Consider the following 22,776-nt stretch of genomic DNA (forward strand, 5'->3'; position numbering starts at 1 on the left):
GAGTTGATGTTTCTAATTTATTTTGCTTGTTCTGAAGCAGATCCATAACAGACTCAAAGTTAACTCTGCTTTCTCTCATGGGGTGGGTCAGTGACCTTACAGTACCAGGGATCCAGGTCCAATTGCACCCTCAGGTGACTGTATGTGGAGTTTGCATCTTATCCCAATGGCTGCGTGGTTTCCTCTGGGTGTTTCAGTTTCCTCCCACTGTCCAAGATGTACAGATTAGGTGGATTGGCCATGGTAAATTGTTCATAGTACTCAGGGATATGCAGACTGGGTGGGTTAGCCTTGTGAAATGCAGGTTATGGGGAAAAGGTTAGGATGCTGTCAGAGGGTCAATGTGAACTCAATGGGCCAAATGGCCTCTTTCCACACTGTAGGGATTCTATGATTCTATTTTAGGTATCCATGAATAAAGCATTTTGCTATTACTGTGTTTTATTTTATCGAATTACCCTTAATCTAATTCTTACAATGCAATGTACATTTTAAAGTGCCAGAGGAAACCTAATTATTTTTATTTGAAACTTGTAGTTGGTACCTTTTCATCTGGTAGTTTCACCTGTCCTGACATGCCCACATCCATTGTTTTGTTCTGAACTTTATATTCTATGTATGCCTCTATTGTATAAGCCTGTGTGAGCAAAGATAAGAAAAATACCAATTAACATTTGTGCCACATTCACTCTGCTGATTTCATTCAAGTCAGGCTTTAATGGAATTCTGTAAAATCCATGAATAGAATGGTAAATCCCATCTTCCACTGCTCTGCAGTAGAGGTGGAATGGTTACTTCTGCCCACTTTTGTACAATATCAGCTGATTGAAACAGTTCCTCCCTCCAGCTCAGCAGATACAAAAGAAAAGGCACATTATATAAATATAAAACAGAAATCAGTTTGGTCTATTTCAGATTGAAATTCTGCATGCAATTGGTTATGATCTATACAAGTAATTCTATGCCTCATGGCATTGAAGGGGAAATGTTGTATATATGGTATATTGTGTAGCCTTACTCCATCAGTGGAAAATGACTTAATACATTGTCATGCCTGCACTGTCTAGGATCATAAATAATAGCGGAGTCGTTTGCTAATCAGTATTGAATTACACAGTAGCATACCTGACACAGCTACACCACATGCTATTTGGAAAGGAGTTCCAGGATTTTTACTAAGTGGCAAAAAAGAAATAGTGATATAGTTCCAAGTTAAGATTGTATATGACCCAGAAAGGTACACATAGACGTTTATGTTCCTACGTGTCTGTCTCCCTGTCCTTCTACATAAAAGTTAATAGTTAGAACGTATTTTGAAGGAGACTTGGCGAGTTGCTGCAGTGAAAATTGTTGACGGTAGAGAATAGCAAATCTGTTATCTTCTATAAGAGGAATCACTTATTCCAATTTATTGCACTGAGTCCAAATTCCACTTGCAGAGTTAACTTGTGGAAATTCAGACATTCTTGATGCCAGTTTTTTGCCATATCTCCCCTAGAATTCATAAATGAGCTGGCCCAAGCACCAGGAACTTTCTAATTATAGGAATGGCATTTCTGGTAATGAAGCAGCTCTTGGCAGACTGCTGCCTGCTGCCTGCATTTATTTTGCACTTGAAAATGGAAAAGATATTCAAGGCCTGCAAAATTCAAACATCACGTGTCGCAATATCTCTGATGCAAAACACAGGAATGGCAGTGTCCCTTTGAGATAAAGCATGCTCTAAATGTTACTTCTGAAGTTGTAACAAGAGTCCCTTTGTTGGAGTTGAAGGAAAACTGCCCACTATAAGCATTTTGAAAAATGTCTGGGCAGAGGTAACTGGTCAACAGCTATTCTCCTTCTTATTTTTGTAAGTCTTGTGAGGATTATAGGAAAAAGGTTTCAGGGCTCAGACCAATTGTAAAATTAGATATTTAGGCTTAACCTTTATAAAGCATACCACAAAAAAAAACCTTCTTCAGCTTGGTGCATCATGCAGGAAAGATGTAAAAACCTCAGGAAATATTTCAATTCTTATCACATGGTTTTCTTGCTGCAGGGTATTTTTATTTTATTCATTCATAGGATGTGGATGATACTGGCTGGGCCAGCATTTATTACCCATCCCTAATTGCTCTTGATAAGGTAGTGTTGACAACTGACATCCATTCTGAGAGACAGGTGCTGTTGTTCATGTGATAATAACCACACAATATCCTCTCACGCTGATCATTCTCAGAGGATATTTCTCAGTAGTAGAATACCACAAAGAGGAAGGATAGGATAAGAAAATCTGGATTCAAACATACAATGTCAGGAAAAATAAACCATGTTAATTTTATTGCATCTTTGTCCTGAGAATTCACTGCAATGGAGTGGAAAAATATACTGGTGTACATTGTTATTGAGATAGAACAGAGGTTAATGATTGAGACACTAGAAGGTGTGCGCAGGTGGACAGGACTGTTTATACATTTAAGTGGAGCACTATTAAAGTGATTGCCTCATTGATTAGAGTTTCCCTGTTCATTCAATACTGCCATGCCTGCTTACCCAATTCAAATTGTTATCAACATTTATAACAAGTTCAGACATTGGCTGTAAATTAAACATTATACACAAATCAAAGCAGGTTTCTGCATCGTTAGCTTAGTCCTGTCTAAAATGCTCTTGTTTTCCAGGGATTATTGTTTCTAATGGTTTACCTGAAATCAACATTAAACTGACTGGCTTGTAATTACCAGGTTTATCTTTCTCCCCATTTGAACATTGTTGTGACCTTTGCAATGATGTCACCTCCATATCAAAGGGGTAGGTGAAGATTGTGGCCAGAATCTCTGACATTCCTCCTCCTACAATATATTGTTTAAACTAAGCAACTTTGAAACAAAGGAAGACTTGAATTTGTATAGTGCATTTCATGATCCTTGATGTAACTATAACGCTGTGCAACTATTTAAGAATAGTCATTGCTGTAATCTAGGAATTTAATATAGAGTACACCTTAGGTGACATAAATGAAATGAGTGATTTATCAACTAAGTACAGGCAGCCTTTTAATAAACCTCCTCTTTATTTTTCAGTGCATCTAGTATCCAGACTGCCTCCTCTTCTTTGGAAAAAGGTACAGCTGTGGACTGCATTAATACAGCTTCAAGTACCATAGAGGGGAAAAATAATTCAGCAATAATGTGAAATAAAATTACAGGTCATACTGGGAGCTGTTTTGAAATAAACAAGATGAGTTTGTGTCATTCGCAAACTGATTTTTCCTATTGGCCTTCTCAGAAGGGAGAAACCTTTTTTAAAAATGGGAAAGGAGTAGAGAAGGAGGCAAAAACATCAAATTGTATAAGAAAAGATTATGTTGACAGTGTTCTCGTACTCTTATTTCTGATGCAGGAATTTCATCCTTTGATCCCGTTTCTTTGCCAATTTACAGCACCACCTGCAGGAATGATATTTGTTTTACCGAGAAACTTAATCAATTGTGTCTTAACAATTGGCTGGATGCTGGGCAAAATTATATTGCCAAATGAGATCTTGATTCAATCTGAAATACTTTATAGAGTAGCAACTACAGAAAATATCTTTCACTTGTTTATAAATATACAATGACTAATTATGCTTAAATTAACTCTTATTTATAGGAAATGCTACCATTCTGAAAAAAAGCTCTTCACATTCACTATACTAAAAGAGTTATAAGTTTAATAATTTTAATTTGTCTATTAAACACTTTTTATAAAAAACAGCTCATCAGCTTCATTTTCTTGATTCTGCTTCTTCACCCTATACTCCTTGCTTCAACCAGGTGAGCAAAGGAGCACAGTACCTTTTGTCTTAGGCATGTTCTCACCTCCACCTGGGTTTAGTCTTGGATGTGAATTTCTGGCAATTCACTATTTGGGGAATTGCGTGCACAAACCTGCATTTGGACAGTGAAATTTAAAACCAGCACATAGCACCATTTTATGATAAGCGTTTACTTTTACGAGACAAAGTCTCTGAATGAGATTTAATCATAGCTCATTATTATCATACAAGTCGTAAACAATAATGACAAGGTAGCTGTTGACAATTTTGCTTTTTTACTCAGTAAGTACTTAATTAAGGATTTTAAATAAATGGAAGACCTCTGGTGGAAGTTATAGGAACTGCAGCAATTTTGGTTAGCCGAGTGCACTTCAGTACACACATGGGAAACATGATCGTGTGTATTCTTCCTGATGTTAGGTCGTTGGTTGGCAAAAGAAGAACAAGAAAGTTGACCTGGTGTTGTTGCCGGTATTTATTCCCTAGACAACAAAATAGATTTTCTGGGTCATTTATGCCACTCAGTAATATATTTGTGGGACCTTGTGATGTGCAAATTGGCTGTTGCATTTACCTTAATTATAATAGAGGCTACACCTCGAACGAACTGCGAAGCAATTTATATTCCACAACCTCAGGATGTCATATTATGGAACATTAAGTGTTTTCTTTAAATCAAAGACCCATTTGTCAGCATATGTGGAAGAAATAGGGTTCATGATAAGATTTGAAAAAGTGCAGGAAATTCTCCAGCATAACACTTCTCATTCACATCATCCAAAGAAACAGACTACATGGTGATTCACTCATTTTCAGAAAACATTGGTACATGGCCTATATAACAGCAATGGTTGGGCTTGAAAAGCAATTTATTACCTATTAAGCTCTTTGGGGGCAAGACAGAACATTATATAAATAGAATATCTCGGGGTTTTGTTGCACAGTGATGGTGTCCATACCTCTGTATCAGGAGGCCTATGGTCAAGTACCACTTGTTTCAAAATATAAATTTATTCCTCTTTGTAAAAGCAACTAAATGACCAAAATATATTTTTAGTCTATGGTACAATGTAATGTTAGCAATTATTTTTGAATATTTATTAGCTGTATTAATGGAAGTAGTCTGACAGGAATTAATGTTTGTCATTTCCCTTAAGCCTATTATACCAGCCAAGAAGAACCACCACTGACAAAAAATTGCCAAGGAAACAACTCAGGATAAGGCATCAGCAGATAATGAGTCAAAGGCTCAGCAAAGCACAGAAGTGTGCATCAGATGAGGAGCAGATTGAGAGGGAGTTTGGTACTTGATTGTTTGAATTAAAATACAGATTTTTCCAATAAAATAGACAATTATAAACAGTTACAAATGAAATATAAATTTAAAATTATAATTATAGACAATAGTTTTGCAGTCAGTGAATTAGTAAGAAAGAAACAAGGAAATTCATTTAAGTAATAAGTTGCAAAACATTGGGAAGAGCCTCATTGCTAACACAAAGTGGAGAATATCTTCACCAAAAGATAGCCCTTCTGATGGTGCATTATGACTAGTACGAAATGAAGTGTTGGCTTGGATCACATGCTCAAATTTTTGAACTGGACTTGAACCTATTTTCCTCTGACTGGAGTTAGAAGTAAAGTACTACCAACTGAGCCACAGCCCATACCAGTGCAACAGCTAACATGTGAAAGGAACAAAATATATGATGGTTGTTGAGATAACCTATTTTTCAAGTTCAGAGTGATCAAGGACCTTTGGCCCAAGTCACAATACTTAGCAATTGATGAGATTAAATAACACTTGAAAATATGTGCAAATTTGACAAAAAAAGCTTGAAGTAGCAGCACTCAAGATTCTCAATGCAGCTTTATAGAAATCAGATATAGATCATAACAATTATTTTGCTTTCAGAAGGGAGGCTTGTTAGAAACAGATGTGCATCATGTGTGATAAACACCAAAATGTAGAGGAATAGAAGAAGGTGGAAGAGAAATGGAAACATAATTACTTACAAAAGAACTGGTCTCCATTCTGAAACACAGATAATGAAATTCAGTGAAGTATTCAGCTGTTGGGACATTTTACCAAGTCCAATATTTGTAAGTCTTCTTATAATTCACATCTTTTAGGCTCAAGAATATTTTTAAACTTAACTGGAAAAGGTACTTTAAATTCAGCAAGGACTGGTTAATGTAATATGATGGATGTAACTGTCAGCAAGAACCTGCATTCATATCTGACATACTGTAATGTAGGAACATGATGAAGTCTTGTTTTCCCAGATTCAGCATGGAAGTCAGCACACACTGAAGTAAATTACAGCAATGAGTCTGTTCCCTGTCTGTTGGCGCTGGTACTCCATTATTCAGGAAGGAAGTAAAGATTGTTGCAATGTCTCCCACTTCTATGTAGGAATTTTCTAATATTCAAAACAAAAACATGTTAACATACTAACTGACTAAATATTAACAGTAAGCAAATACTGAGGTGGAGTTAAAACACACAGGAACATCTATAAAATTATTTTATTTCTGTTCTTTAGTTGGGATTCTGAGGCATTATAATCATGGAAACAGCTTCTTCAATATGATCAACATTTATTTCAACTCATGAGTTCTAAATTCTGAAGAATTACTACGATTCCAAAATGTAGTTGACAGGTCTGTGGGCCAGAGATCAAAGTTCAAAACCTTTAAAACTTATGAAATCATAAGTTTTCCATTTACTCCATCAACATTGGTATTTACATGGCAGACTTTGATTAAAATCGAGTATATTGTGTGATACAACATAACCTTCAATCCTTGGAATGTCAGTTGTGGAGGCTGCAAAGTGGGAGTTATTTCCCTCACACTTACAATGGTTTCAAATTTTTTGGACAATGGAAAGTAGCAGCTATGAGTTCCTCACAGATTTCTGCAATAACAAATACTATTGTGAAGAGTTTGGCTTCACCATACTGACATCATGGTCCAATAATAAACTTTCCAAGTTCACTGAATTAATTTCTGCTCCGAGAGAACATTTGTCAGAGAAAATTATTTGAACATACAAAAGTTTTATTGATTATATAGAACCTAATGAATATATAGAATCCTAAACCTAACCCTTGCACAGCATAACCTTCTATTCTCTTTTCCCTCATGAATTTATCAAGTTTTCTTTGGAAAGAATTTAGCTTAATTTCCTGAGCCACTTGTTGAGATATCAGGTTCTACATTCTGGTCACTCTACAAGAAAGGATCTATCTTTATTTCCCCGTGCATTTATTAATAACTATGTACAAGGTATGGACTCTAATTTGGATTCTCCTACAAGCAAAAACATTCTGCCCCCATCTATCCTGTTCCATTTTAAATCCTATTCCCAATATTGAAAATTTCTATCATGTAATTCATGGATCAAACTCGTCAATTTAACTTCAATAGTGGCAAAACTTCGGAAGACAATAATTCAGAATATAATTAACAATCACACAGACAAACGTGGATTACAGTTCATGACTACATCAGTAGGAGTTCCACCACCCATTTCATGCGGAGACAAGTCCCTTCTTCTCATTGAGGTTACCCTTCAGTGTATTTGTGGCACTACAACCAAAATACCCCTGTGCTAAATGGGATAAATTTAAACACAACTGGCATGATCACCTTGTCACATGTGATTGATTTCAAATAGATCTAGCAACACCAGACTGGGCATCAATAAGGTGCTGTGGGCCATCAGAAGCAAGATTCTACTAAAAGACAATCTGCAATCTCATGGCCCAACATATACCCCACCCTCTCACTGCCACCAAGTCATCTGATCAACCCCAGCTCAATGAAGAATCCAGGAGGATTCAAAGACCAACAACAGGCATATCTAAAAATGAGATGTCAATTTGGTGTGATAGACCTAAAGTCATAGAGATGTACAGCATGGAAACAGACCCTTCGGTCCAACCCATCCATGCTGACCAGATATCCCAACCCAAATTAGTCCCACCTGCCAGCACCTGTCCCTTTCCTATTCATATACCCATCCAAATACCTCTTAAATGTTGCAATTATACCAACCTCCACCACATCCTCTGGCAGCTCATTCAATACACGTACCACCCTCTGCATGAAAAAGTTGCCCCTTAGGTCTCTTTTCTATCTTTCCCCTCTCACCCTAAACCTATGCCCTCTAGTTCTGGACTCCCCAACCCCAGGGAAAAGACTTTGTCTATTTATCCTATCCATGCCCCTCATAATTTTGTAAACCTCTATAAAGGTCACCCTCAGCCTCCGACTCTCCAGGGAAAACAGCCCCAGTCTGTTCAGCCTCTCCCTGTAGCTCAGATCCTCCAACCCTGGCAACATCCTTGTAGATCTTTTCTGAACCTTTTCAAGTTTCCTATCAGAAAGATGTTGTGAAAGAGACCAGAATTGCACTCAATATTCCAACAGTGGCCTAACCAATGTCCTGTACAGCCGCAACATGACCTCCCAACTCCTGTACTCATACTCTGACCAATAAAGGAAAGCAGACCAAACACCTTCTTCACTATCCTATCTACCTGTGACTCCACTTTCAAGGAGCTATGAACCTGCACTCCAAGGTCTCTTTGTTCAGCAACACTCCCTAGGTCCTTACCATTTAGTGTATAGGTCTTGCTAAGATTTGCTTTCCCAAAATGCAGCACCTCGCATTTATCTGAATTAAACTCCATCTGCCACTTCTCAGCCCATTGGCCCATCTGGTCCAGATCCTGTTGTAATCTGAGGTAACCCTCTTTGCTGTCCACTACATCTGCAATTTTGGTGTTATCTGCAAACTTTTTAACAGTACCTCTTATGCTCGCATCCAAATCATTTATGTAAGTGACAAAAAGTAGCGGGCCCAGCACCGATCCTTGTGGCACTCCACTGGTCACAGGCCTCCAGTCTGAAAAACAACCCTCCACCACCACCCTCTGTCTTCTATCTTTGAGCCAGTTCCGTATCCAAATGGCTAGTTCTCCCTGTATTCCATGATATCTACCCTTGCTAATCAGTCTCCCATGACGAACCCTGTCGAACACCTTACTGAAGTCCAGATAGATCACATCTACTGCTCTACCTTCATCAATCTTCTTTGTTACTTCTTCAAAAAAACTCAATCAAGTTTGTGAGACATGATTTCTCACGCACAAAGCCATGTTGACTATCCCAAATCAGTCCTTGCCTGTCCAAATACATGTACATTCTGTCCCTCATGATTTCCTCCAACAACTTGCCCACCACTGAAGTCAGGCTCACCAGTCTATAGTTCCCTGGCTTGTCTTTACTGCCCTTCTTAAACAGTGGCACCACGTTTGCCAACCTCCAGTCTTCCGGCACTTCACCTGTGACTATCAATGATACAAATACCTCAGCAAGAGGCCCTGCAATCACTTCTCTAGCTTCCCACAGAGTTCTCGGGTACACCTGATCAGGTCCTGGGGATTTACCACCTTTAACCGTTTCAAGACATCCAGCACTTCCTCCTCTGTAATCTGGACATTTTGCAAGATGTCACTATCTATTTCTCTACAGTCTATATCTTCCATGTCCTTTTCCACAGTAAATACTGATGCAAAATATTCATTTAGTATCTCCCCATTTTCTGTGGCTCCACACATCTGAGTGATTCCATCACCAGAGGACCAATCTGATCTCTGCAGTCCTGTTACATCTGATTGTGAATGGTGGTGGACAATTAAAAAACTGTTTCTGCCTCTGTTTGCAGCACCACCATCAGTCATTCTACAGTGCTAAATGGGATAAATTTTAAACAACTGTATTGTGTGGCACTGACATATTTTTATAGGTTACTCACCTTTTTATAGAATCGTAAAAGCTCTAACAACTGATTTTAAATTCTTGCTTAGTTTACTTACATTCTGTTATTTCTCTTGTTATCTCCTTACTTGCCCTTTGCTACCTTCTAAAATGCTTCCAATCCGCAAGCATTCCGCTATACTTGCAATATTCTAAGTCGCTCCTTTTAATCCACTATTAGCCTTAACTTCCCCAAAAGCCACAGATGACCAGTTGTTACTGAGATTTGGCTTAATATTGTGGACTTTTGTTGAATGTTAAGAATGGTTTCTTTAAATAGTTCACACTGTTCACTTGCAACCATACCTTTAATCTATTTACACCATCCTTAACCTTCATCAACTCTCCTACACTGCATATGTGATTAAACTTTTTTAAAATTTAAAAAACTCTTATTTGGGACTGGAGTATGTTACTTCAAACATAGTATAGAATTCAGTTGGATTGTGACATTTTTCCTAGAATATCTTTTATTATGAGACTAATTAAACATGCCTCATTGCGTAATACTAGAGCCAAAGTAGCTTAATCCCTAATTTGTTCCATGAAGTATTGTTATGGGATAATGCCAAAGTATTTTAACTAACCCATCTTTCAGAAGACGATTGCCAATTTGATTTGTCTAGTCTAGGTGAAGATTAAAGTACCCATGATTATTACACTGCCTTTACTACTCACTCCAATGAGTTTTTGTTTAATGCTCTGTTCAACTCAATAATTACTATTAAAGGGTCTTTAAACTGCTTCCACCAACGTTTTCTGATATTTTTAATCTCTGCTCATACTGATTCTACTTCCTGATCTTCTGATCCAAAAGCATCTCTCATTAATATCCTTATGTCATCCTTCACTATCAAGGCGATTGTCCTCCTTTTCGATTTTGTCTTTTTGAAATGGCATGGATCCTGGAATATTTATTGCCTAACATATGGCACCTTCTAATCATATCACCATAATAGTAATTAGATCTAAACGATTTAATTCTATTTGTTTGACTGTTTCTTCTTGTTACATCTCTGTGTATTCAGTTAAATTAACCTTTTTTAACTTGTTTGTATTGATTTTATGTAGTGAAACACTATTACTGTCCCTCCCTTTCCACCATGTTTGCTTTTCCCCAAAAAAAATCGCTGGATTGATTACTACTATGACTCTTTTCTTTCAGAATTGTATGACTTCCTTTACCTGACCCCTCCTTCCCATCATCTCAATTAAAAACCTATCCACATCCTTGGTTATATAATTTACCTGGTCGCTGATCCCAGTCCAGCTTAAATAGAGTCAATCTCACCGGAATAGCTCCTTCTTTTTCCAGGGCTGATGCCAGTCCCCCATGAATGTAAACCCTTTTTTCCACATCATCTTTTGAGCCACAAGTGTAATTCTGTGATTTGTTTGACCCTATACCAAATGGCGGATGGTTCAAGGAACAATTTAGAGATCATCATCTTTCAGGTACTGCACAAAGATAACAGCAGCAGGAAGTTCACGATACCACCCTGTCACTGGCCAACAATATCCTGTAAAAGTCATATCTGGCTATCTTTCTAACAAAATTACCACCAGATGCATCAGTCATAAGTTAGAGCTGTTGGGGAAATCCAAAGGTGTTTGGTTCAGTTAAGAGACAAGTTGTTGCATTAAGAAATAGTGTGGTGAGACAATATTTGTATTGAAGACATTAACTTGTTTTTCTATGTAGCTGTATTCTAAGTTCCTTTTGTTTCTTAGAAATAATCAAGCATTAGCTACATTACTGATTCATAAGGATTTAAATATTGTTAAAATATAAACCCAAAAAAATTGTCGTAGCATATCATGGGAGGGTGTGTAAATGGATTTTCTTGGTGTAAAACATCTGAGGCTAGCTCTCAGATCCCTGAATGTTGATTTGCACAGACATATCCAAATGTTAACTGAGCAGCTTTGAGGTTGTACTATGCCATGTTGCATTAGAGACACGACTTGTATCTTCTCAGTTTTCAGTTGAATTACTTTATGTCTGTTTTAACCAGCCTGTTTATATATACTATCACACATTTCCAGGGCAGGTGGGACTTGAACACAGAGCTCCTAGCATAGAGCTCCTACCATAGCACCACAAGACCCTATAATTACTTTATAACTTTGACAGTGCTGCCTAATTCTTGATGACCTGAACTGAAGTGTATATCCTACTAAAACTAAGGTAAACTAGACAGTACTACATTGGACAGCAATAGAGCAGATTCTGAATGCATAGCCCTGAGGGTTTGAGCAGTGAGATTGACCTTAACCACAGTCAGCTTGATTATTTCCAGAGATTTCCAGTGAGGAGGGTGTGATGGATTTATCATTCCAGATAATCTGTTCCTGGTTCTGTGGCATTACCTCACTTTAAGCAGGGCAGAAACTCTGTCTATTCTTATTAACAGTGTTTCTGTCACATTACTGCTAAAGGTGAGATAGGATTGGAGAAATATCCAAGTGGCCACATCCTTCTGCCCAGATCTGGTGCAACTAATTGCAATTAGTTACACAATTTCCAATGAAGGTTTTTGGTATAGGATTACATTTGATTCATCTCACTTAATTCCAAACCCACGTATTTGAATGCTCCATTTGTTTGACTGCCAATTTTGAATGCTGTCCCAAATTTATAGATCATCTATCTAAAGTTTCTGGCACACTTATCAAAAATATTTTTGGTATGTATTATAAAGATGCCCAAAAGTTTTATATTATAAAGCCAATAAAACATTACCAGGCCTATCTTTAGCAACAAAATTAACAGAAATGTCCTGAATGAAAAATGTACCACATCCAAGAGGTGTATTTTAACCCAAACCAATAATTCTATTCCCAAAGCTTCCGCTCTATTCAATACTTCACACTTGAGCAGATTATCCTGAAAAAATGCCATTTTGATATCTACAGAATTACACTTAAAGAAGAGAAGGCTGTTAAAATGGTTATAAGGATTTTCAAAATTATCATACCAGCTCTAGAAATATTCACTAATCTCTCTTTTCCCAAACATTCCTCAAAGCCTCTCGCTACCAACCAAGCCTTTACTTTAGAGATTCCATCTGTAAAGAGCCTTTTCCATATAAAACCACTTGCATGACAGAGCAAGTGACCTCTGTAACTTCCAATATAATCCAATTTTTTCCTGGTCTGTAACTCTTCGTTTAGCCTCTATGTTCTGCGTTCCATTCTAACAATTGTCATAAACAGTACCCAATCATGGGGACTTCTATTTTTCTCCGTTGTCTGAGAAGGCTCTCCATTATCCAGGTCACGCACTTGCCTTGTCCAGCTGAGATCTTTTTCCCATGTTGCGATCTCTCTGGGTCACAGCTATCAGGATGGTCTGTGAGAAATCCTCTCTACTGTATCTTCCTAAATGCATTTCACGAATCAGTACTGGAATAATGTTTTCCAGTCCTCCACTACACCACACTGTCTATCCATGCATCTCATTTCTTTTCATTCATTTTGGTCATTTAATTCTACTATTTTCCCATTGACTTGCCTACAACTCTTATGGTCACCCTCCAGAGATCTGAGCTCTCCATGAACCTAATTTGGACAGGTGATAAGTACATAAGATTACTTTCTCATGTTCTTCCTAATCAGTAGGTGTACTGGTATGTACTTTTTGAGTGCTTAAGTCCTGCTCCTCGGATTCCAAGTTGTAGAACTCCTGGGAATGCGAAATATTTAGAGCTTCATCATCAACACCTTCTATTATGTTCAAAGTTTGAAATGTTTAAGTCATTCCAACTACTTAACAGAAATATGCCTAGAGAGTCTGGTTTGTGTGAAAGTTTTGTGATCATATCCTATAGCTTTTCATGGCCCTTTCCATTCTCTATGTCCTTTTCTTTTATAATAAGCCAGATTTGAATTCTTCTCTAGTTTGACATGATATCTCAATGTTCTTTTAATGAATGCTTTTCTACCAACGTACAATGCATTTAGATGGGTACAAAAACAAATGAGCTGATCGTTGTTTTGTCTACAGTGCTGAAGGACCATCATGCAGTATTAAAAGCAATTTTAGGTTCCGAATGCATATTAAATTCACAGAATGGTTATGGTGTAGAAGGAAGTCATTCAGCCTATTGTGCCTGCACCGTTTGTTAATTGAACGTCATTAGCTTGTGGCAATCTCGTGCCTTTTCCCCATAGCCTTGCACATTATATTTAACCAAATAATCATCCAATGCCCTGCTGAATGCTGGAGTTGAACTTGCCTTTACCACAATTCCAGGCAGTGCATTCCAGACCTTCACTACTTGCTGAGTGAAAACTTTTTCCTCTTTTCACTCTTGCTTCTTTTGCAGGTCACTTTAAATCGATGCCTTATTATTTTTGTTCCTTTTACGAGCAGGAATAGATTCTTTTGATCTACTTTATCTATTATAATTGGTGTGCACTATGTCTCCCTACAAGCTCCCCACTTGCAAGGAATTATTGTGCACGTATTGCCCATGCCAGTGCAATTAGTAGCCTTCAGTTTGACTGATTTGCTAATATTTTGTGCAACATTTTATCAATTATTACAATATCAATCACAAAGCATTGTTGAACAAACTTTCTGCAGCAGCATTTTTGCACATGTCCCAAAATTCATCATTTGCAAATTCACCTCCATTATCCGGGAAGAATTGTATTGATGTCTACTCTGACCCACTCTGCCAAGACGTTATTCACTATAGTTCACTTATCTTTATTGTTTATCACTGTGGGTATGGTAAACCAGGTTGCCATGTCAACAAAATGTAACAGAAAAATATTTCAATTTTTGTTCCATATCTTCAGATCTATGGCTACTACTTCATTAAATTCCTGCTCAAAAGGAACACATAATTGGTAGGGTGATGTCTTTCGATATTTAATACATATACCACATTCTGATGTAATCTGTCCTACAAGGGATTTGTATGTTTTAATCCATAACTCAACAAAACCTTTAACAGTGACTTTAATTTTTGAGGAGGAATAAGCAAAATATTTACACAATTTCCATAACCTCCTCTTATCTGCAGAGATCAAAAGCACTTCTTAGATCTCTTGATCAGAAACTTTCAGCCCTCGATAGAATAATCCTGTGGATTGCAAATTCACCATTTCACCGAATATAAAGTATTTATATTCTCCATATGCAAATGCACTTTTGCTTCTTTTCATTTGAATGGTTACTCAGCAATCATGGGATGTCACTCCAGATGACATCAATGCATATGAAATGATGCAGTCCTGCAAGTTCACAGGGAAGAGCCTCTTTAAAAATGTTGATGAATTATTATGCCTGAATTGTAGCAGGTAAGTGCTTTCATATTCTTTGACACCATTTTTGTTTGGTTTGTCCAGGGTTCCCAACTAAACATTCAGCCAATCAATAGCACACACTATTGAGCTGCATTCACTATCTAATATGGCAACTAAAGTACTCATGGGTAGACTTAGATCTTCAGCCACGAAGACAATGTTTTTTGCTGTTCATCATTATCATATTCACCCTGAGAAACACCAACTTCATGAGTTATTTCAAATACTGGAGAATTCTTGAACAATTCCTAAAAAAGTAATATTAAGTGTTACATTGGAATTAATTAATACCTATTAAATTAATTATTGTACTAAGTATTCCCTATTAAGTTTTCACCTATTATCCACTACCAGTAAATAGTAGTATGTTCTCCAATTGAAAACATTTACATGCAAAGTTCATTAAAGACAGTGCAAACCATCAAAGGTAAGGAAGATGTAGGGAAAAGGGGAGATAAAACACTCTACCTTCTGTGGAGTCATCTAAAGGCACTTAGAGTATTGGTTGATACCGTGTGGTCTCACTATAAGGCAACCTGGGCACAAATGTAGCAGTAAAAGGGCAGAGAATTGGCAGCTATGACTTTCTTAATAGCTCACTGCAAACCCAGATTTTTTTTAAGCAAACCCAGATCTTGAATACAAGGTCCAATGAGCATTACAAATAAATCAAATTACTCGAAAAAGTCAGCAGGTCTGGCAGCATCTGTGGAGAAAAAGCAGAGTTACGTTTGGGTTAAGTGACCCTTCTTCAGAATTGACAGTAGCTAGGAAAAGGTTGGTATTTATGCAGAAGATGGGGTATGGGGAGTTAACAACAGGTGGAGATTACCCAGACAGAGAGAAAAACAGTTGGACAGACAGACTGGGTAAAGATCAGCCTGGGAGAATAAATAGCTGCTAATAGGGACAACTAGTAGCTGACAATGGGTTGTGTGTGACAGTGAAGACAAGGCCTGGTGTGGGGTTTGGGGTAAAGACATGGGAGAAGGCGACTAAAATTTTTGATATTGTGTTCAGGAAGCTACAATGTTCCCTAGTGACATTTGCAGAAGGTGTCGTGAGGCTGTGGGTGGAGGGCTGATGTGTTGGGAGTGAAGGATGACTGGACCTGGGTGTCCCAGAAGGAATGGTCCCTGTGGAAGGCTGACAAGGAGGTGCGAATGGCTGCTAATGATACTCGGATGTAGATGCTGGTGGGATGGCAAGTGAGAATAAAGGGGACCCTATCACTATTGCAACAAGGAAGAGACGAAAGGAGGGCTGAAGTGCAGGAGCTGGGTCAGACCCAGTTGAGGGCCCTGGAAACTACTGTGCTGGGGATTCCTCTGTTGAGGAAGAAGGTGGATATTTCAGAGGTCCCTTTACGAAACTGTCAACATCAGAATAGATGGGATGGAGACAGAGGAACTGGGAGAATGGAGTATAGTCTTTACAGGAAGCAGGGAATGAGGATGCATAGTCAAGGTAACTGTGGGAGTCAGTGAGTTTGTAATGATAATTGGTGGCCAGTCACCTATCCCCAGAATTGGAGATGGAGATGTCAAGAAAGAGAAGGAAGGAGTCAGAGATGGATGAGATGAAGATGAAAGTGTGGTGGAAATTGGAAGCAAAATGGATAAATTTTTCAAAGTCTGGATGAGACGGGGAAGCAGTACCATTGATGTCATCAATGTACCAGAGAAGGAGTTGCGAGAGAGAGTTGGAGGAGGAGTGGTACAAAGAATGTGCCCCAGAAAGAGACAGGCACAACTGGGAACCATGCAGGTCCCATGGCCATACTTCTGATCTGAAAAAAAGAGAGGAGTTAAAAGACAAGTTGTTCAGACTGTGGGTAGGCTCAGCCAGGCGGAGGAGTGTGGGGACAGCTTGTGTCTTTTTTCCAGGGAGAAGCAGAGAGCCCTGAGACCATCCTGATGAGGGACAGAAATGTAAAGGATTTTACATCCATGGTAAAGAGACAGTTGAAGTTTGTGAAGTGGAAATTCTGGATGTGATGTAAAGCATCAGAGGAATCATGGATGTAATTGGGAAGGGACTTGGACAAGGGAAGAAGGAAGTCCCACACAATCCAATATGGTTGCATAGATACCAACCTTTTCCTAGTTACCATCAGTTCTTAAAAAAGGTCACAGGACCCAAATCCAAAGACGTGCAGGTTCGGTGGATTGGCCATGCTAAATTACCTATAGTGTGCAGGATTGTGCAGGTTAGGTGGACTAGCCATGACAAACGCAGGGTTACAGGGATAGGGTAAGGGGGTGGTCTGGGTGGGATGTTCTTTGGAGGGTCAGTGGGGACTCAACAGCCAAAATGCCCTACTATCACACTGTAGGGATTTTTTTAAAATCATTAAGTCGGCTTTCTCTGCACAGATGCTGCCAGACTGGAGTTTTTCCAGCAATTTCGGATTTTGTTTCTGATTTTCAACATCTGTAGTTCTTTCAATTTTTTTGTCCAATGAGCATTACCTGTTCTCAATTAACTCTGGAGCTGATGTGATTTGCCCTTAAAGGACCTGCATTTCAAACACTGAAAGCTTCGTGCAGCATAAAACCTCTGAAATAGGGCAAGGGTCTCCGCAAAATAAAAGGTATTGGAAAAATAATATCAGACATTTTGATACAGTTATAGGCTCAATTCAGATGATACTTCTGTCTCACTTTTATCAGCTGCCATGACACTTGATTGCTTTACTACTGGATTTCGCTTTGTGGCATATGTCACTGAGTATATGCAAACAGTGATAAAATAGTTCACTCTTTATCAACAGCCCTTTCAATCTCTGGATTTATTTTCCAGCAGCATGACATTATACTATTGTGCTCCATACGTGAGCACTGTGCTCATTTCATAAAGACAATTGAAATGTTATCAATTTATTATCCTTGAGTCAACAGGAGTAGTTATAAATATATATTGCCAATTGTCTCTCTAAAATGGAGAGACTTTAAAGATCAAACAGATCTCCTTCTGGGTCAAGGTTCTTGAGGGAGTAACATTTGAGATTAAACATTTCTCATGAACACCCATCTTCTTCTATCGATAGCAACCAAAAATTCGTTTCCAGAATATGTGGCCAAAACATATCTGCTACCTACATCAATAGGTACTGAAGAACCAAACGCAGATATACACTATTTATGCATGGATTGCATCCAAAAGGTATATCTATAGTAAGAAATAGAGAGACGTTTGGTCTATTAAGGACCACTTAGTCTTTCAATAAATTTGATGAAAATTAAATTGCATCGACTGACCCTCTCTATATTATTTTGGTGAAGCCAGTTAAAAACAAAGCTGCTGCACATGAACCAAGTTACTCATAAATGGTGGGCAGTTTTAGGCCCCATTTCTCAGGAAGGATGTACTGGCCCTGGAGCATGTTCTGAGGAAGTTCACGACAATGATCACAGGAACGAAAAGCTTAACATATGAGAAATGTTTGAAGACTCTGGGTTTATACTCAATGGAGTTTAGAAGGATGTAGCGGGGGAGGGGTTCTAACTGAAACTAACAGAATACTGAATGGCCTAGATAGAGTGAATGTTGGGAAGATGTTTCCATTGGTAGGAGAGACTAGGACTCAAGGACACAGCCTTAGAAAACCTTTTAGAATGGAGATCAGGAGAAACTTCTTCAGCCAGAGTGGTGAATCGGTGGAATTCATTGCCACAGAAGGCGATGGAGGCCAGGTCATTGATAATATTTAAGACCGAGATAGATAGGTTCTTGATTGTCAAAGAGATCAACGGTTAAAGGGAGAAAGCAGGAGAATGGGGTCAGCTATGATTGAATAGTAGAGCAGACTCAATGGGCTGAATGGCCTGATTTCTGCTCCTATGTCTATGGTCTTAGGCTTCAAGTTGAGAAATAAATAAAACTATAGTTATCCAAAAGTGTTAATCAGAGAGGAGACAAAGCAAAGATAAATAAATAAAGACTTGAACTTTATTTCTTTGTTTTTCTTTTGTATCCCCACATTACAACTCGTATTTTTTCCTTCCACAGCATCCATTTGTGTGTGTGTGTGTGTGTGTGTGTGTGTGTGTGTGTAGGGACTCAACAAAGACACCATTGTGCAAATAATTTTATTCAATACTTCAAAGAGCAGGGAAAACACCCATGTAGCCAGGGAACCAGTAACAAGCAAAGCCTGATAAAGGGCAATGCTGACTTGAAACAAAAAAGTGAAGGGAGAGGTTAAGGATTAAGTCAAATGTGAAGACTTGAATTTATATTGCATTTGCCACAACTGTACAACTTTACAAGATGCTTTTATACCAGTTACATGTTTTTTTAAAAATGAAATGTAACTACTATTGTAATTTAGGTAACAGCCAGAATTGGTTCCAAATAGAAGGTAACTAAGGCGGCAAATAAATTAGGTGGCTTGAATCACCAAATAATTTAATATTGATGATAATCATTGCATATATAAAATCCAGGCGCACATTTGATTAAACTGGATAGTAGGGGCAGTAAACACACTAACTGTCCTATATTATTATGCTTGTATCAAAATTGGGATTTGCAATGAAATTTTCTACCCCCAAATGTTTCTATCTCATGTATAATCAAACTTATAAAAATCTGACCAATTTACATTGGAAAAAAAATTAAATGTCTCAACTGGTCGGCATGGACCGAAGGGTCTGTGGCCATGCTGTACATCTCTATGACTCTATGGAATAATATATACCATCCAGGGAACTGCACTTTAGGAAGGATATGGAAGCTGTAAGTTTTATGGCAGTGCATGAGAAACTCCAGTTACATGGGTAGGTTAGAGAAACTGGGGTTCAGGGGGCCAGACAGGGTAGATAGAAAGAAACAACACTCATCATCAGAAAGCTGGAGAACCATTGCACCCATAAGGGAAACAGCAAATGAACCAATTATGAGATTGTTTTGTGTGGTGTGTGATTAGGATCTAGAATGGCTGCCTGAGAATCTACTAGAGATTGAACCTATCATGTTTTTTGAAACTAAATAAGTATCTAAAAAGAAAAAAAAATTGCAGGTGAACGCAAAAAAGGCTTAGGGGATTGGAACTGGCTTTGCTTTTCCGGAGAATGGGCATGGACTTGATGGGTCAAATCATCTTCTTTGCTGCAAATTTTCAATGATTAATATATTTAAAAATATATTACTTAAATATTGTACAAATTACTATGAACTGTTGATATTTTTGACAGAAGGAATACGAAATTTAACACTAGTCAAAAATGTTGCCAAAGATCAAATTAAACTTTTTAACATATTATAACCCTCTATTGGAAAACGTGTGATCCCAACAAGCTTGTAAATGTCCACTAGACATAGACAGGGTCTGAGGTCACTTACTTGTCCTCACAAATACAACCAAATGCGACTCAAGGCTTCAACACATTTTATAGACTAAAGTCTGGAATTAACTTCCCAGAGGGTAGGAAGAGTTGCAGATATACATATGTTTGATCACACTATCCAACGTCGATATTTCTAAGCAGCCTGTTCAGAGATGTTATGACACACTGCTGGACCAGGTAGGACTTGAAACCAGGCCTCCTGGCTCAGAGGAAGAGGCACTACCATTGCATCACAAGAGCCTGGCCTGGTAAAAGATTGCCAAATAAGATTATATCCAATTTAAATAAAAGCAAAATACATGGAATGCTGGAAATCTAAACTCACACAACACGCCAGAAAAACTTATACTGGAATCAAAACATCAGCTGGATTTCTCTCTCCGCAGGTGCTGCCAGATCTGCTGAGTTTCTCCAGCATTTTTGTGTTTATGTCCAAACCAGACAAACTGTATCTTGACCCTGGAAAGAACTTTCTCGACATGAAGACAAGTTGTGGACGAAGAAATTAGTCTAAGGATAGCAGGAAACGAGACAGTAGGCAAATCACCAACATTTAAACGACACATGGGAGAGAGATCTGAAACAGGAAACCTGGCCATTGCAATAGCGAGTACTCATAAAATTGATGTCCACTATCTTTCACAGTTGTCACGTTTCTTAATCTGCGTGTAAAGCGTCATTGCAAAACAACTTGGAATACACTGAACAATAACCGAGGCAATGATCGTTATTTTGCAAAGAATTGGGAACATCACATTTTGAATTAAAAATACCACACTCTGGAATAGTTCCGCGATTAACGGTTGACTTTAAGGTTCAGAGATCATTACAAAACAGTTGTAACTCAAAGTTGTAGCTTCTCTTACTGAGCTGAGCACTGTTGTATAATTTACAATTTTTTTTATCTCAGTGTAACTACAGTTAGGAGATACTGCGGATAGATTATATCGATGGATGGTACGACGTAATAAAAACTGTTTCGCAATGGGTTGAGCTGTCATTGTTTGTTTTACAAAGTATATGCAAAATGGATTACTTACGAAACAGTCGTGCTTGCTTTTCAAAGTTTCTGGGGCTAGAAGTAGCCTTTTGCTTTCTTAGAACTGCGTCTAATCTGTGAAAACCATGAGAGCAAAACTCAACTTGTAGTTTGTCGAGAAGAATATCGGCACCCAGTCTGCGGAATTCCCCCACATCACATGCCTCCACCGCAATAACAACAGTCGCCATTGGCTTCTGATCCAACAGCAGATTATTTACCTGCCAAATGCGGAACTGTGGGAAAAATTGTGAAATAACTCACTGTATATCACTCAGACTTCTCACTGCCTCATGACTTCGAACAATACTGAAGGTTTAGGACACGATGCATAGAGATGCATCATTTGTTCGAACTCATTACCGATGTTCCTATTTTCAAAATTACAGTGCAACTGACCATTAACAAAAAAAAGCCTGGTTCAAGGTAAGAAATCTTACAGCAGTGCCATTTCCCTTAACAACACTTATTTGCATATGTTATTTTAAAACCCTTTGCTCTACTTTATTAAGGTGATTATTGCCAGATTCATTTCATCAACTATTCAATGCCACCTAAGTAACTGCCCTCAATTACTCAGTTTCACCGAATTCATGTTTGTTGCTGGTGAAAATTGAGCACAAGATCAGGGAACTTGAGGGATCAACATCAACATCTCCCTTTGCTGTGGAGGTACTTTGTTCTTTTCTTTGAGGTCAGGGACATATTTGGAAGCAGTTCCTGTTCCCTCTTATAGTGGATCTTAGATTTTAGGAGTTTATTAAAAACAAAATTCACAAAGACTCATTCACAAACTTGTTTATTAGAGTAAACCCCCAATGCTCTGATACAGAGCCTCCAACCTTGTGTAAATGATATTATATCTAGAGTGGTTTGTCCGATTTAAATCCCTCCATAATTTAACCTTGGCACCCACAATAAAAAAAAGTCACCAGGACGTATTTGAAAAAAATCTTTTTGAAAAGCCACAGGCAAAGCTTTACTCTCTGTCCCAACCCTTACTTAATTCAGACCCAAACCCCCTGGATTTGTCTGTTACCTTTAGATTACCTTAACTTTTCACGCCCAGTGCTCCTCAGATTTGAACATGTGTTGCTGGTTAAAGCACAGCAGGTCAGGCAGCATCCAAGGAATAGGAAATTCCTGAGAACTTACAACCCTCCATATGGTTGATCCTCCTGGTGAGAACTATAGGTCCATTTGCCAGGTTGACTGACCCTGAATCTTCTTCGTGTCTGCAACCCTTCCAGACTAAGATCACTATGATTTGACTGGAACACCTACAATTCTCAACAGGACTGATCAGTCAACCATTAATTGTGGGCCTGAATCAGACTGACTGATCCTAAGCCTTCTTCTACAATAAATTTGCTTTAATTTTGTCCCCTTTTATAATGATTCATATCAAACACATCACATCAAACATTTTCAATTGATCAGAAT

At 38.2% G+C, this 22,776-nt stretch overlaps 1 protein-coding gene across 2 annotated transcripts in view; it reads right to left on the bottom strand.

The window, feature by feature from the left end:
- Positions 1-21,530, bottom strand: part of LOC132825872 (TNF receptor-associated factor 2-like) — a 38,301-nt gene extending 16,771 nt beyond the window's left edge. The window contains exons 1-2 of one of the 2 annotated variants that reach the window (XM_060841457.1): positions 21,335-21,530; positions 545-637 (exon numbers count right to left, since the gene is read on the bottom strand). In XM_060841457.1, the coding sequence (XP_060697440.1) occupies positions 545-589 (45 nt within the window). In that variant the 5' untranslated portion in view covers positions 590-637; positions 21,335-21,530. The remainder of the gene's footprint in view (positions 1-544; positions 638-21,334) is intronic. The other variant, XM_060841458.1, reaches the window with a different exon arrangement.
- Positions 21,531-22,776: the final 1,246 nt, after the last annotated feature.

Source organism: Hemiscyllium ocellatum, chromosome 21 (assembly GCF_020745735.1).
Source record: "Hemiscyllium ocellatum isolate sHemOce1 chromosome 21, sHemOce1.pat.X.cur, whole genome shotgun sequence".
NCBI lineage: Eukaryota > Metazoa > Chordata > Chondrichthyes > Orectolobiformes > Hemiscylliidae > Hemiscyllium > Hemiscyllium ocellatum.